The sequence below is a fragment of the Hippocampus guttulatus genome, chromosome 21, assembly GCF_054856545.1.
Source record: "Hippocampus guttulatus isolate MCC_2025c chromosome 21, RoL_Hgut_1.0, whole genome shotgun sequence".
Classification (NCBI taxonomy): Eukaryota; Metazoa; Chordata; class Actinopteri; order Syngnathiformes; family Syngnathidae; genus Hippocampus; species Hippocampus guttulatus.
In genome coordinates, this window is record NC_141281.1 from 11990824 (window position 1) to 12003236 (window position 12413).

At 45.7% G+C, this 12413-nt stretch overlaps 1 protein-coding gene across 2 annotated transcripts; it reads left to right on the forward strand.

Annotated features, from left to right (window-relative positions):
• The first annotated feature begins 360 nt into the window (after positions 1–360).
• u2surp (U2 snRNP-associated SURP domain containing) lies at positions 361–11657 on the forward strand. 2 transcript variants are annotated; one of them, XM_086102008.1, is made up of 25 exons: positions 361–433; positions 1018–1116; positions 1780–1894; positions 2242–2366; positions 2457–2527; positions 3169–3257; positions 3561–3643; positions 3741–3906; positions 4498–4709; positions 4987–5030; positions 7607–7711; positions 7800–7866; positions 8124–8287; positions 8403–8565; positions 8668–8747; positions 8932–9019; positions 9112–9249; positions 9370–9559; positions 9701–9784; positions 9873–9924; positions 10002–10152; positions 10499–10609; positions 10681–10802; positions 10877–11068; positions 11232–11657. In XM_086102008.1, exons 1-25 carry the CDS (start codon positions 389–391, stop codon positions 11371–11373), a joined length of 2898 nt encoding a protein of 965 aa, XP_085958134.1. In that variant the 5' UTR covers positions 361–388; the 3' UTR covers positions 11374–11657. The 2 variants fall into 2 exon arrangements, with proteins under 2 accessions (XP_085958134.1, XP_085958135.1); XM_086102009.1 differs by having other exon boundaries at positions 9701–9781.
• Positions 11658–12413: the final 756 nt, after the last annotated feature.

Sequence of the window (12413 nt, forward strand, 5' to 3'; positions counted from 1 at the left end):
TGTATAATATATATAATGAGTAATTATTTATCCACAGTATATGTATTTTACAGATAAATATTACAATATAAAACAAATGTAATCTAAGACGATATTTGCCATATTCATCCATCCATCGGTCCTTATCCTCACGAGGGTCGCGTACGTACACAAATAAAATTAGTTGTGGCATAATTTTGTATCAATTTTTTATATGATTTGCACATGTCATTTATTATTTCATACTTTATATCATTTGTCATATATTTGTTTGATCGGTAGAACGTTTTAACGTGTGTTTTTTTTTCCGAACACGTGATCGGTGATTGATTACGTAGCCTAGCTTTCACATTGGCCTCATATCATCTACTTGTCGGTGATCGATTGTGTTTGAGTTCCACGCCAAAAAATGGCGGACCGAGCGCCAGGAGGTTCTCAAAAGCCCAGCGCTAAGGTGAATTTACCCTTTCTGGATACACTGCGTCATATTAGCGACGTGTGGACGAAGGTCGTGTTAATGTCGGTCGAACAACATCGGCGAAAATGTGAACTGTAGAGCGCGTCTAGCGTGTACGCCACTGTGCTAACATGCTAACCATCCGCCTGCTAACCTTCGGTTGTGTGGCCACACTTGCTACTGCGTTAGCTTAGCAACGCTAGCAATTCCCGGTCCACAAGTCCCGCTTCTTTCCCCCGCATCAAGACCGACTTCGGTACATATTATTCTGCGTTAATGTTAAATATATACTAGTTAGTGCTATTACGATGAAATGTGTTTTCACTGTAGATTACGTTTATTCAAAAGGTATTTTGGCCTTACGGTAGCAGCGATGTAGGCCCCCCCTGTTATTTGAACTAATTTACAGCTAAGAAACCGAAATTCAAGTGAGCTTTGCAACAACCACGTCAGATCATTACGTTCTACTTAACATACTGTAGCGCGGTTTAAGGAGCGCTTACGGCTGGTAGCTAATGGCAGCTGTCAACAAATCAAGCAAATGATGATGCCTTTTAAGTTACTGTTCTTTGCGTCCGCAGGCGCTGCTCGAGAGCAAACTAAAGTCTTTCAGCATTGGCAAAATGTCTGTGGCCAAGAGAACCCTCAGCAAGAAGGAGCAGGATGAGATCAAGAAGAAAGTGAGTAAACTCGGCCTCGACGTGAGCGCAAATCCACACCGCCCCCCTCCAATGTTTGTTACTGCCTGTATCAGGCTGGTAGACAAACGAACATTCTGACCTCTTTCGTGCACGCCTATGCTCCCCAGTAGCTCAAAGAAACATTTGATCAATTCTCTTCCTCTAAATGTTCGACTTCCTGAAACTGTGCAACTCCCACCATTCCAACGGCAAGCTTTCACCCGCTTGCAAGAGGAAGTTTTTAGCAAATACTTAATGCGCCCCAATGGTGACTCGCTAATCACCAGGGGTTATATGTACATGACCCACCATGGCAAAGTGAGTCTGAACTCGCTCAGGTAGATTCCGAGATACCAACTTCTTCCCCTTTAATCAATTCTGTTGTATTTTCATGAGTAATCTATGCGGGGAATGCCTAACATGCAGCTATCGGTATAAAGCTAACAGCTCTCTTTTGCTGATTTTGGACCCAATAATTCTGCACCAAAAAAACTAGGACAGCAATCTGCAGGATTTTCCATAAACAGAATACTGGCCTCTGATTGTTCTATTGCCATTCGTCATTGTGACCTTTTTTTTTCTGTGCCAGGTCCTATATGCTCGAATCTCCCCCTAAGGGTATGAATGAATGGTGTGATTTGTTTTTGGTATTCCTGCGTTCAGGAGGACGAGCGTGCCGCGGCGGAGATCTACGAAGAGTTCCTCGCTGCATTCGAAGGCGGCGGCGAGGGGAAGATCAAAGCTTTTGTTCGTGGGGGGATCACAAATGCCACAAAAGGTAAGATATTGCTCAATTTTCTGGAATGTGCAAACCACCAGTTTAACTTAATTGCGTTTACTTTCCCGCCGTGAACCTGCATTTTATTTCACAATTTAAAACGGTTCCCACGTGTCTTTAAATGTTGGATCTAAAATGTTGAGACACTCGATGCACCCAATATTTTCCCCTTGCTGTTACACTTTCATTCAATGACGCCCATGTCACTCACCAGGCCAGAATACATTTATTTTGAAGTTGGACAACCTACATTCCACCTGTCCATTTTTCAGCCATATCCCGATGTTTTCTTGTCCCCTTTTGATTGGCTTGAGCATTAAAATGCTGTCGTTGCTCTTCCCCGCCAGAGGAGGCAGCAACAGATGAGAAGAAAGGCAAACTGTACAAGCCCAAGTCTCGCTTTGAGTCCCAGTCCAAAAACATCCTGCCCCTGGAAACCCCACCTCAGTTCTTACAAGTAGACAAACGACACGTGAGTATTGCTTTTGGTTTAAACACACTGACAAAAACAAAACCCCTGTCCTTTGCCGTGTTTAATTTTTTTTTTCCTGCTGTTTTACAGTCTGCCAAGAAAAACACTGAAAAAGAAAAGAAGAAGAGCAACCTGGAGCTTTTTAAAGAAGAGCTTAAACAGTACGTCCCGATATTTCTTGTGGGCTATGTCCCACCACATACTGTCAGGATCAAAAATATAGAACAAGTTTTAACGCTTAAGATTGTCGGTCTTCAATATTTTCCAACCAGACTGTGGAGGAAAAATGACCGTATTTTCATGACCGTGCGGCGCACTGCGTTAAAAGCGTAATGTCAGTTACACGTGATATTTCTTTATTTAACACATACACTAGACACACTGTATTATCAAATGCAGGCATGGTAAAGATAAGATAACCTTTATTTGTCCCACACTGGGGAAATTTGCAGTATGCTAAATAAAACGTATACTAGCTTAAAAAAAATACAGTAGCAGAACGTGACACTTTCTACGACAGTAGGAGCAGAAGATGGCCATTTTTCCTTGTAATCCGCCGGATGTTGCTGCGCTACGGTCATCAGTCACACAACAGCATTCACAGATATTGGAAGTCGGTGTACACGAGGCGCCCCGTCCATTTTGGAGACAATTTCAGACTTTTGCGCCTTTTGCAGCTGTCCAATAATTGGGCAGTGTCTTCGATTTTACAAGAAGGAACGTACTGAAATTCAGCTCAATTGTTGGCATGTGGCGTCGCTATCTGACATTGTCGATTGCCTGCTTTTCAATTTCCATTCAGAATTCAGGAGGAGAGGGACGAAAGACACAAGATGAAGGGACGAGTTAGTCGTTTTGAACCCCTGGGCGGCACGGAGGGAAGACGTTCATGTAAGTGTCCCCTTAAAGCTGCTCCGGTCTACTTTTATAACTACAAGAAAAATAACAAAAGCGTCTGACCTGGTAATCCACGTGATCTTGGCCACAGCTGATTTGCACCATACCCCGAAATAAAATTTACTCTGCGTCTCTGCTTCTTTTCGCGGATGGTTCTTCACAAAGAAACCGTCCGTCCAGTGGTAACTTTGAATTTGAATGCAGTGGCTGTGATGATCTGTTTTATGCCCCCCCCCCCCCCCCCCCCATTTCCTTGGCCAGCAACTGAAGAATATCTTTTCTTTTGTGTGTCTGCAGTTTTGGACGACTGCGCACCCGGTTCCCACGATGTCGGCGACCCGTCCACCACTAACTTGTATCTGGGAAACATCAATCCACAGGTATATTCACACCCTAATGCATATTATTAGCTTGTTGGTACTTCGAAAATAAACGCGTCTAATGACACTTCACACACATGGTGTCCCGGTTTGTTAGATGAACGAGGAGATGCTGTGTCAAGAATTTGGCCGCTACGGACCGCTGGCCAGCGTGAAGATCATGTGGCCCAGGACGGACGAGGAGAGGGCACGGGAGAGGAACTGTGGCTTTGTGGCCTTCATGAACAGGAGGGATGCCGAGCGGGCCCTCAAAAACCTCAACGGTTTGTTCTCCCGTTTCAGAAATGCGTACCCATTTGCTTTTCATCTTTAAGAAGTGTTTGTCAACTTCTATTGGTGTGGACTCCCAGTGATATGAGCTATGCCTGGATTACGTTTTGAGGCTCCCCGTACAATATGTTACATGGTCTGACTTATTGATTCACAAAAAGGAGACGGTCAACGAAGACTGTGAAGTATAGTGGAGGGGGTATCATGGTTTGGGGTTGCTTCGCTTCCTCAGGGCCTGGACAGATTGCTCTGATCGAAGGAAAAGGGAATTCACAAATTGACAAATACATTTTGCCCAGGGACTTAAGGCCAAATGTCCACCAGTGGAAGCTCAACAGAAAGTGGGTGATACAACAGGACAATGACCCAAAGCATAGAGCACATCAGAACATTTGTTTGTGGGGTATTAGTTCAAGCAGACTGCGTTTGTCTGTTGTTGTGACTTAGATGAAGGGAAGAACACATTTTATGACCAATTTATGCGAGGGTCCAGGTAATTCCAAAGGCTTCGCATACTTTTTTCTTGCAACTGTAGATATATATACAGTATATGGGTATTATTATTTTGCTTTTGTCAAATGCAGGAAAGATGATCATGAACTTTGAGATGAAACTGGGATGGGGCAAAGGCGTGCCCATTCCACCCCACCCCATCTACATCCCTCCCTCCATGATGGAGCACACCCTCCCGCCACCTCCCTCGGGCCTCCCCTTCAACGCGCAGCCCCGCGAGAGGCTCAAGAACCCCAATGCGCCCCTGGTCCCCCCACCCAAAAACAAGGAGGACTTTGAGAAGGTAACGGATATGAACAGCTTTTTTTTTTTCCGTGTGTAGTTTTTCTCTTCTTTTTTTTTTTAAAGTCAGTGTGTTGGTAAATGTTACTTGAGTGAAAGGTAGCTGCTGTTAGCGAGCATTGTTGCTTAAATGAATTACGCTAAATGTTTGTTTTTGATAGAGGTTTTGACTAGGCCAGTGTCACTTTTCAAATGCATTTTTTTTTTATATTTCACATGTTGCCTTTTTAACAATACTCACGTTCTATGTTTATTATCTGATGTGACTTCATATACAGACTCTGTCGCAAGCCATAGTCAAAGTGGTTATCCCAACAGAAAGGTACATGCTTTTTTTTTCCTTTTACCCCCCTAAATTGGTATACAAACTCAGAAGCCAAAACGTAAACAACATCCCATCATAAGGAAGCTGGATCATTTGATCACTGCATGCTACAGGGGGGCTGGTCTGTGTGTGTGAGCAATGGTTGAGGCCGTCAAAGTGGAATGCAATGACTCAAGTAATGATGGCATATTCCAAAATATTTTTTGTTGAAATTGGGCAGACGGGTCTCTCGAAAATAGTGGCAAGCACATATCCTTCGATATTTTAAATTTATTTCATTTTTTTAGGCAACCAAGCACATTTTAAATTCTTACGGGTACGATACAGCAAATAATTTTTTTTACTTGTATGTTACAACTCGCAGATACCAAGTACAGATTCCTGATTATGCCGTTAAATCTTACAATTGTGATAGACAAAAAAAGTTTATTTCAAACTTTGCTGCTGTGAATCGTGAATTTCTCCATTGCGAGACTAATAAAGGGTTTCTTATCTTCTTATTTTAAAAGTGACATTTTAGCACTCCCATGTTCTGGAAGCGAAGGTATTTTAATTAGGTGGTATCTCAGTCTGAACACCAGGGGGCACTATGTAAACTGCCTCAGCCTGACTCCAAAAAAAAAAAAAAAATCCCATACAAGTCTTGTTATAAATGATCTCCATCAGCACGCAGCGGAAAAAAGCTCAGAGTCTGACGGTGTGGTCTCTGCATATTATCAAAGTACCGATAAATTGTAAGTGGGGAGGGGTTGCATCTGCGTGGAACATGGCAGTGACGTTAGGTGACCTGCCATAAAATACAAAATAAAAAAATCTGCACTTATTTTGTCGCTCCAGATCGGAATGTGTTTGACTTTGAAGATTCCGCGACATTCTTCCAGCAGGGTAGTTCAGCGCCCGTTTTGAACATCTTCTACATGACACCCAAGCAAGCCCTTCACGCGCGCCGCCCGACCATTGCTCACGTTCGCCGTCCTCCCCCCTCGTGGCGTCTGTCACGCCATTGGGACCTCATGTCAATCCGGCCCCACTGCCAAATCCAAACAAGCCACTTTTACTTAGACTAGCCATGACCTTTGACAATGGCCTTGGTGAGCAGCACACGTTGAACTGTCTGCGGCAGCGCGGGACCCGAAAAAGGCGTCATGGGATGGATTGGGAAAGTATACGGGATTGTACCCCTCCCCCCATTGGTACGATCGGCTCCAATACCAAGTAATTGTGATCTGTGTTGACTTCATGAATTAATCAATCAATGAGTCCAATTTGGCCACCAGCTCCCAAAAAAAAAATGACCGCCAGCGATCCACTCGGCATCACCGCTAACTCGTTGATGCTCCCTCAACGCACGACATCACACCAGTCAGCGGAGCAGCGTGACACACGGAGAGGTGACGCGTGGGCCAGCTTTGCTCAAGCCGGCGTCCTTGTCGGTGTGTCACATTCCCAAGTGTCTTTCAAAGAGTCTGAGTAGTTGTATGACAAATCATTCACATCAGCTGCACTTCAGCAATCCAGACACCAGGGGCATCCATTAACCTGCACACAAATAGCACTCGATATTTATTCGTCATTCACATTGACGTAGGCAAAGTGATAGATTGTTTGGAATTGATGCATGGTCACAGGATGCGTTTGGAATGTTGCCTCTCTGTTAAAACTCATTCAGGACCAGCCAATTCTAGACCAAGTCTGAAAAGACGTTTAAAAACGTCTTTGGGAGTGAATGAGTTAAAAGTCGCAGTTTGTCCGACATTTGGCAGTGTCTCGTTCCTCATAATGGATTCCAACAATTCGATTCCCAAGTGATACTTAGCTTTTGTCATCATGCGGTTTTAAATAATCTATACCGTGTTTGTTTTTAGAATACATTTAGAAAATGGATGGATTTCGAACATAGGGTCTTCTTGGCACCGACTGTCTTTTCTGCACTATCAGGCGTACCTTCACCAAATGGCCCGTTTTAAAACGGTTTTCATATTTGGGCGCACTGCATTATAAGGCGCATAGAATAGAAGCTACAATCATGGCTGCGGTTGTGCTATGCATCCATTCGATAGTGCTACGCTAAAGGGAATACAGTACAATTAAGCTTTATTTATATAGAGCCTTCACAAGTGCTGCTTTTGAGAGAATCAAATGCTTTTAGGTGGGCCTTATAGTGCAGAAAATCCAGTATTTATAAAAATCAACGCAACGCTTGAAAATCAACTTCAGACGCAACAAATTGCTGTACATCAATAAAAAGCAAACGCAAGACAATTGAATATAACGTCATTGAAAAACAGTAAAACAAATGACACTAAATAAGGGCTCCAGTACCGTGCCGTGTTGAATGCCGAAATATAAAAAGGTCCCTGTTGACCCGCAATTTAAACTCTTCCTCTGTCTTGCTGCTGACCTGCGTCGTAGTCGATCAAAAACATTTTGTCGCTATTGAGTTGCCGTCGGAGAGGCTGCAGTTCAAAGCATTCCAAAACTGCAGAGCAGAAATAGAACTGTGTTAATGTCGCTGTTTAGAGTTCCCCCCCGCTGGTCTGAATCTGTTCGCTTTAACTGTGTCTTTCTTGTAGGAATTTGCTCTCTCTCATCCACCGAATGATCGAATTTGTGGTTCGTGAAGGCCCAATGTTTGAAGCCATGATCATGAACCGGGAAATCAACAACCCCTTGTACAGGTCAGCCGCCCCCCGTCACGCAGGCGCCTCAACCGCCGGCCCGTGCGTTGCTCTTTTGACATTTTTCCATTTGTCGTCCCTCCTGAAGGTTTCTGTTTGAGAACCAGAGCCCGGCGCATGTTTACTACAGGTGGAAGCTCTACACCATACTGCAGGTCACTAACCCGTCTTAAATTCGATGCCGTTCGGATCGGTGTCGTTAACAGAAATACACTTTGAAACATAGTCACATTTTGACACAGAATAGGGGTAACGTTTGTTGTTTTTAACGTTAATCTTTTGCCGCATTTCTGCATAAATGAGGCTTGCGGTTGCGCCACCTTGCCGTAAATTTAATTCATAGACTTGTTTAAAGAAGAAAAAAAAATGCATGTCTAACATCACAAGCTGATTTTGTATTTCTTTTTTCCAGGGTGAAGCGCCGGTCAAATGGCGGACGGATGACTTTAGGATGTTCAAGAACGGCTCCCTGTGGCGCCCCCCGCCTCTCAATCCCTACCTGCACGGTCCCTACGACGAGGGCGAGGACGAGGACGAAGAGGAGGACTCGCTCAAGAAGGGCTGCTTAAAAGAAGAGTAAGACGCGAGAAGTTGTCGGGAATAGTCGTTGCGGCGCACTTCAAACGGCGCTCCCCCGTTGTCGTTTGTCATCCGAGCATGGAAAAGGATGTTTCCTCTGCACGCTTTGCAGTGAGCGAGACAAGCTCGAGGAGATGCTGCGCGGCCTGACGCCCAGGAGGGGCGACGTCGCCGAGGCCATGTTGTTTTGCCTCACTCACGCCGAGGCCGCCGAAGAGATCGTGGAATGCGTCACGGAGTCTCTCTCCATCCTCAAGACCCCTCTCCCCAAAAAGGCAACCACACAGACATAGTTTACTCCAAAAAAAAAAACAACAACAAAAAATCCACGTGTCATCATCTAATCAATACCACTCACCGTTTTGTTACTCTTACAGATCGCACGGTTATATCTGGTGTCTGACGTGCTGTACAACTCCTCTGCCAAGGTGGCCAACGCCTCCTACTACAGGAAATAGTGAGTCAGCGTTTTTGCATGTGTGAATATTTTACTTAAGTGCACAGAAGTTAGTCGATTTAAAAATAAATAAACGCCTTGACCCGAGGATGATCAATAATATTGGCTAGTGAACCAGTGAAAATTCTTATTTCTCCATGAAGCCATATAAACATTGACCCGTTTTGTCCCCCCCCCTTGACAGTTTTGAAGTGAAGCTCTGCCAGGTTTTTGCCGATCTCAATACCACGTACAAAACCATCCAAGGTCACCTTCAGAGTGAAAACTTTAAGGTATGCGCAGGGGGGCAAACGCGAAGCATTCAAGCCCGTGAAGTTGGATTGTGCTCGTCTGTCATTCAGCCATCTTGTCTCCGTGCTTCCAGCAACGTGTGATGTCCTGCTTCAGAGCGTGGGAGGACTGGGCGGTGTATCCGGACCCCTTCCTCATCAAGTTGCAAAACATATTCCTGGGGCTCGTCAACCTGGCGCCCGAAAAGGAGCCCGTCGCAGTTCCCGTTGCGGTAAAACGAGAACGCGCGATATTTTCTTTCCCTCGACGGCCAACTATGGATTGCAGGGAACTGGTCGGGTCTCAATTCTTTCCGAGATTATCGTGCCAATCTTGATCACGATTTACGCAGCCCGAGCCCACGGAGGACATCGACGGCGCACCAATAGGCGAGTTTGTGGACGGATCGCCCATCGAAGACGTGGACGGGCTGCCCATCGACGGCGGGCCCATCGACGGCGCCATGATCGACGGAGCCCCCCTGGACGACCTGGACGGCGTTCCCATCAAGCCCGCGGAGGAGGACATCGACGGAGTCCCCTGTGAGTCAAACGGAGGAATGTGCAGTTGTCCAATGCGGCAGTGGGTCAAACCCCACAAAAACGAAATATTTTTCTGACGTCGGTGGTGCCACAAAAAGCAAGTCATATTGACACAAATGGGAAACAATTTTCCGTTTCAAGTCGACCAGTCCAAGGAGCCCACTTTCAAGGTGGCGCCCTCAAAATGGGAAGCCGTGGACGAGTCCGAGCTGGAATCTCAAGGTTGTACGTGTCGCACGTTTCATTTTCTTTTTCCAAACGCGGTCATCAGCTGTTTCACTAAGCACGCATCCCGCTTTTGTCTGACCTTCAGCTGTGACCACATCAAAATGGGAGGGATTCGAGCAGCCCGAAGGAGCCAAAAGGTGAGCGGGGCTCTTTTTCACACGCCGGACTGCGCTCGTCTGCATCGCGATATGAAACGCCACGCGCTTGCTTGAAGGTATGCGGAGAACAGCGACGACGAGAGGAGTCCCCGTTCGGCGGCGGCGGCCACCCCGAGCTACTCCAACCCCGGCAGGGACGACGCGGACCTCAAGGCCAAACTGTCCGAAATGAATGAGGAGAAGCGAAGCAAGCTGCGGGAGATAGAGGTGAGAGATCACAAAAAAATAAAAATCGACCATGTGCGCAGGCGCGATGATTGACGCACGCAAGTGTGAACTGAACTGGTTATACAAGATGACCTGTTGTTCTTCTGCATATTCGAGGCTCTGTATTTGGGAATTCACGCGGTTGCTATGTTGAAGTGATTGTGAGGAGCTTCACGTTTGTTTTTCACGGCAAGTTGTGGCACCGGTTCCTCACTGAATTTGGCGATTTGTGGCAGAACTCGGTCACCGGGGGAAAATTATACGGGCCATGAAAAAGTTCATTTTCCACAATAACCTCCCCTTGGACTGCAAGTAACAATGAAATGCGTGTCACCATTCAACTTAGGTGAAAGTCATGAAGTTCCAAGACGAGCTGGAATCGGGGAAGAGGCCCAAGAAGCCTGGTCAGAGCTTTCAGGAGCAGGTGGAACATTACAGAGACAAACTGCTGCAAAAGGTACAAGGGACTAAAAGGCCTTCACCCGGAATCTTCCATTTTTTCAATGCGTATCCGCTGTGCTGCCGCAGGAGAAAGAGAAGGAGAAACAGGAGCGGGAGAAAGAGCGAGAGAAGAAGGACAAAGAGAAAGCGGACGCGAGGTTGAAAGATTTAAAGAAGGAGAAGGAAGACACGCCGACCAGGAAAGACAAGTGAGTGAAACGCGCACGCGGTCATTCCTGCCGAAGCGAAATGCTTGACGTGCGCTCACTTCCCACGCGGACAGGTACTCGTCCCCGGCCGCCGAGAGGAAGCGGCGACACAGCAACTCTCCCAGCCCCAACCGTGGCGGCAGCAGGCGGGGCCGCTCGCCTTCCCCCCGCTCGGAGCGGTCGGAGCGCTCGTACTCAAAGGACACATCGTCACGCTCGTCTCACAAGGACTCCCCGCGCTCGTCTGTCAAGAAGTCCTCAAAGAGGTACGGCACGAAAATGGATGTCTTGAGTTTTCCGTGACAAAGTAGCATCAAGATGGTTGACTAAACCACATTTTAAAAACCGAAAGGTGGGCCGAGTTATTTCGATCGACAGTTTGAAATGGCATGCTTCAATTATTATTATTTTTTTGTTTATCCTCCCAAGATCTCCGTCGTCCCCGCGCACACCCAAGCGCACGCGGCGGTCGCGCTCTCGGACGCCCAAGAAGTCCACCAAGAAGTCCCGTTCCAAGTCCAGGTCCCCGCACAGCCGATCTCACAAAAAGTCCAAGAAGAGCAAACACTGACACCTACGACAACCTTTCAAAGCACCACCACCGCGTCACTTTGGAGTGGAACAGAGCTGACGGGGCTGTTGTAATATAATGACAAGGAAGCGGGCTGGGGGAGGTTCTCCTTACTGTTTTATATTGTACAAAAATTGTGCTTGCGTGTGTGTTTCCCCACAACACCCCCCCAGTGGAATTGATAGAGTATGATGACAATAGGCCACCATTTATTCATGCTGTCATTTTCTGTTTTTGTAGTCCTCATTGAAAATAATTCCTAATAAAAGTTTCATTTTCAAGCCGCTTTGCGTGTCTGAGCAATCCTTCAAAAGTCAACATTTATTTTTGTTTTCTGCTAGGGTCGGAGGGAAAGATGTATTTTGTTTTGACAGGATGCTGAGGAGGAAGGTCAACATATGGCGTGGCGTGTCCAGGAGACCAGGTGCAAGAAACGCCTTACTATACATGGTGTTTTTTTCGGCTAAAAATGCCATGGTCGTTTTTTTCGATAAAAATGCCTGACTATACATGGTCATTTTTTTGGGCCGCAAAAATTCCTTATTATCCTTGGTTGATTTTTATGGTCATTTTTTGATAAAAATGCCTTACTATACATGGTCATTTGTTTGCTGTTAGAAACGCCTTACTATACATAGTCTGGTTTTCTTTCAGGAAAAAAACGCCTTACTATACATGTCGTTTTTTTGGGCTAAAAATGCCTTCCTATACATGGTCATTTGTTTGCTGTTAAAAACGCCTTACTATATATACATAGTGGGGTTTTTTCCAGCAAAAAAAAACGCCTTACAATACATGGTCGTTTTTTTCCGGCTAAAAATGCCTTACTATACATGCTCGTTTTCATGGGGCTGAAAACGCCTTACTATACATGGTGGTTTTTTTGCGGCTAAAAACGCCTGACTTCCATGGTCGGTTTTTTGCAGCTAAAAATGCCTTTGTATACATGGTCGTTTTTTTCGGGCCAAAAACGCCTTACTATACTATGTCGTTTTTTTCGGCTCAAAAAAGCCTTACTATACTATGTCGTTTTTTTCGGG

Coding starts and splice junctions, on each gene's coding strand:
- u2surp (XM_086102008.1), top strand. CDS start 389: ATGGCGGACCGAGCGCCAGGAGGTTCTCAAAAGCCCAGCGCTAAG. Junction 1,895..2,241: donor GATCACAAATGCCACAAAAG/GTAAGATATTGC, acceptor CTTCCCCGCCAG/AGGAGGCAGCAACAGATGAG. Junction 10,610..10,680: donor GAGACAAACTGCTGCAAAAG/GTACAAGGGACT, acceptor GTGCTGCCGCAG/GAGAAAGAGAAGGAGAAACA.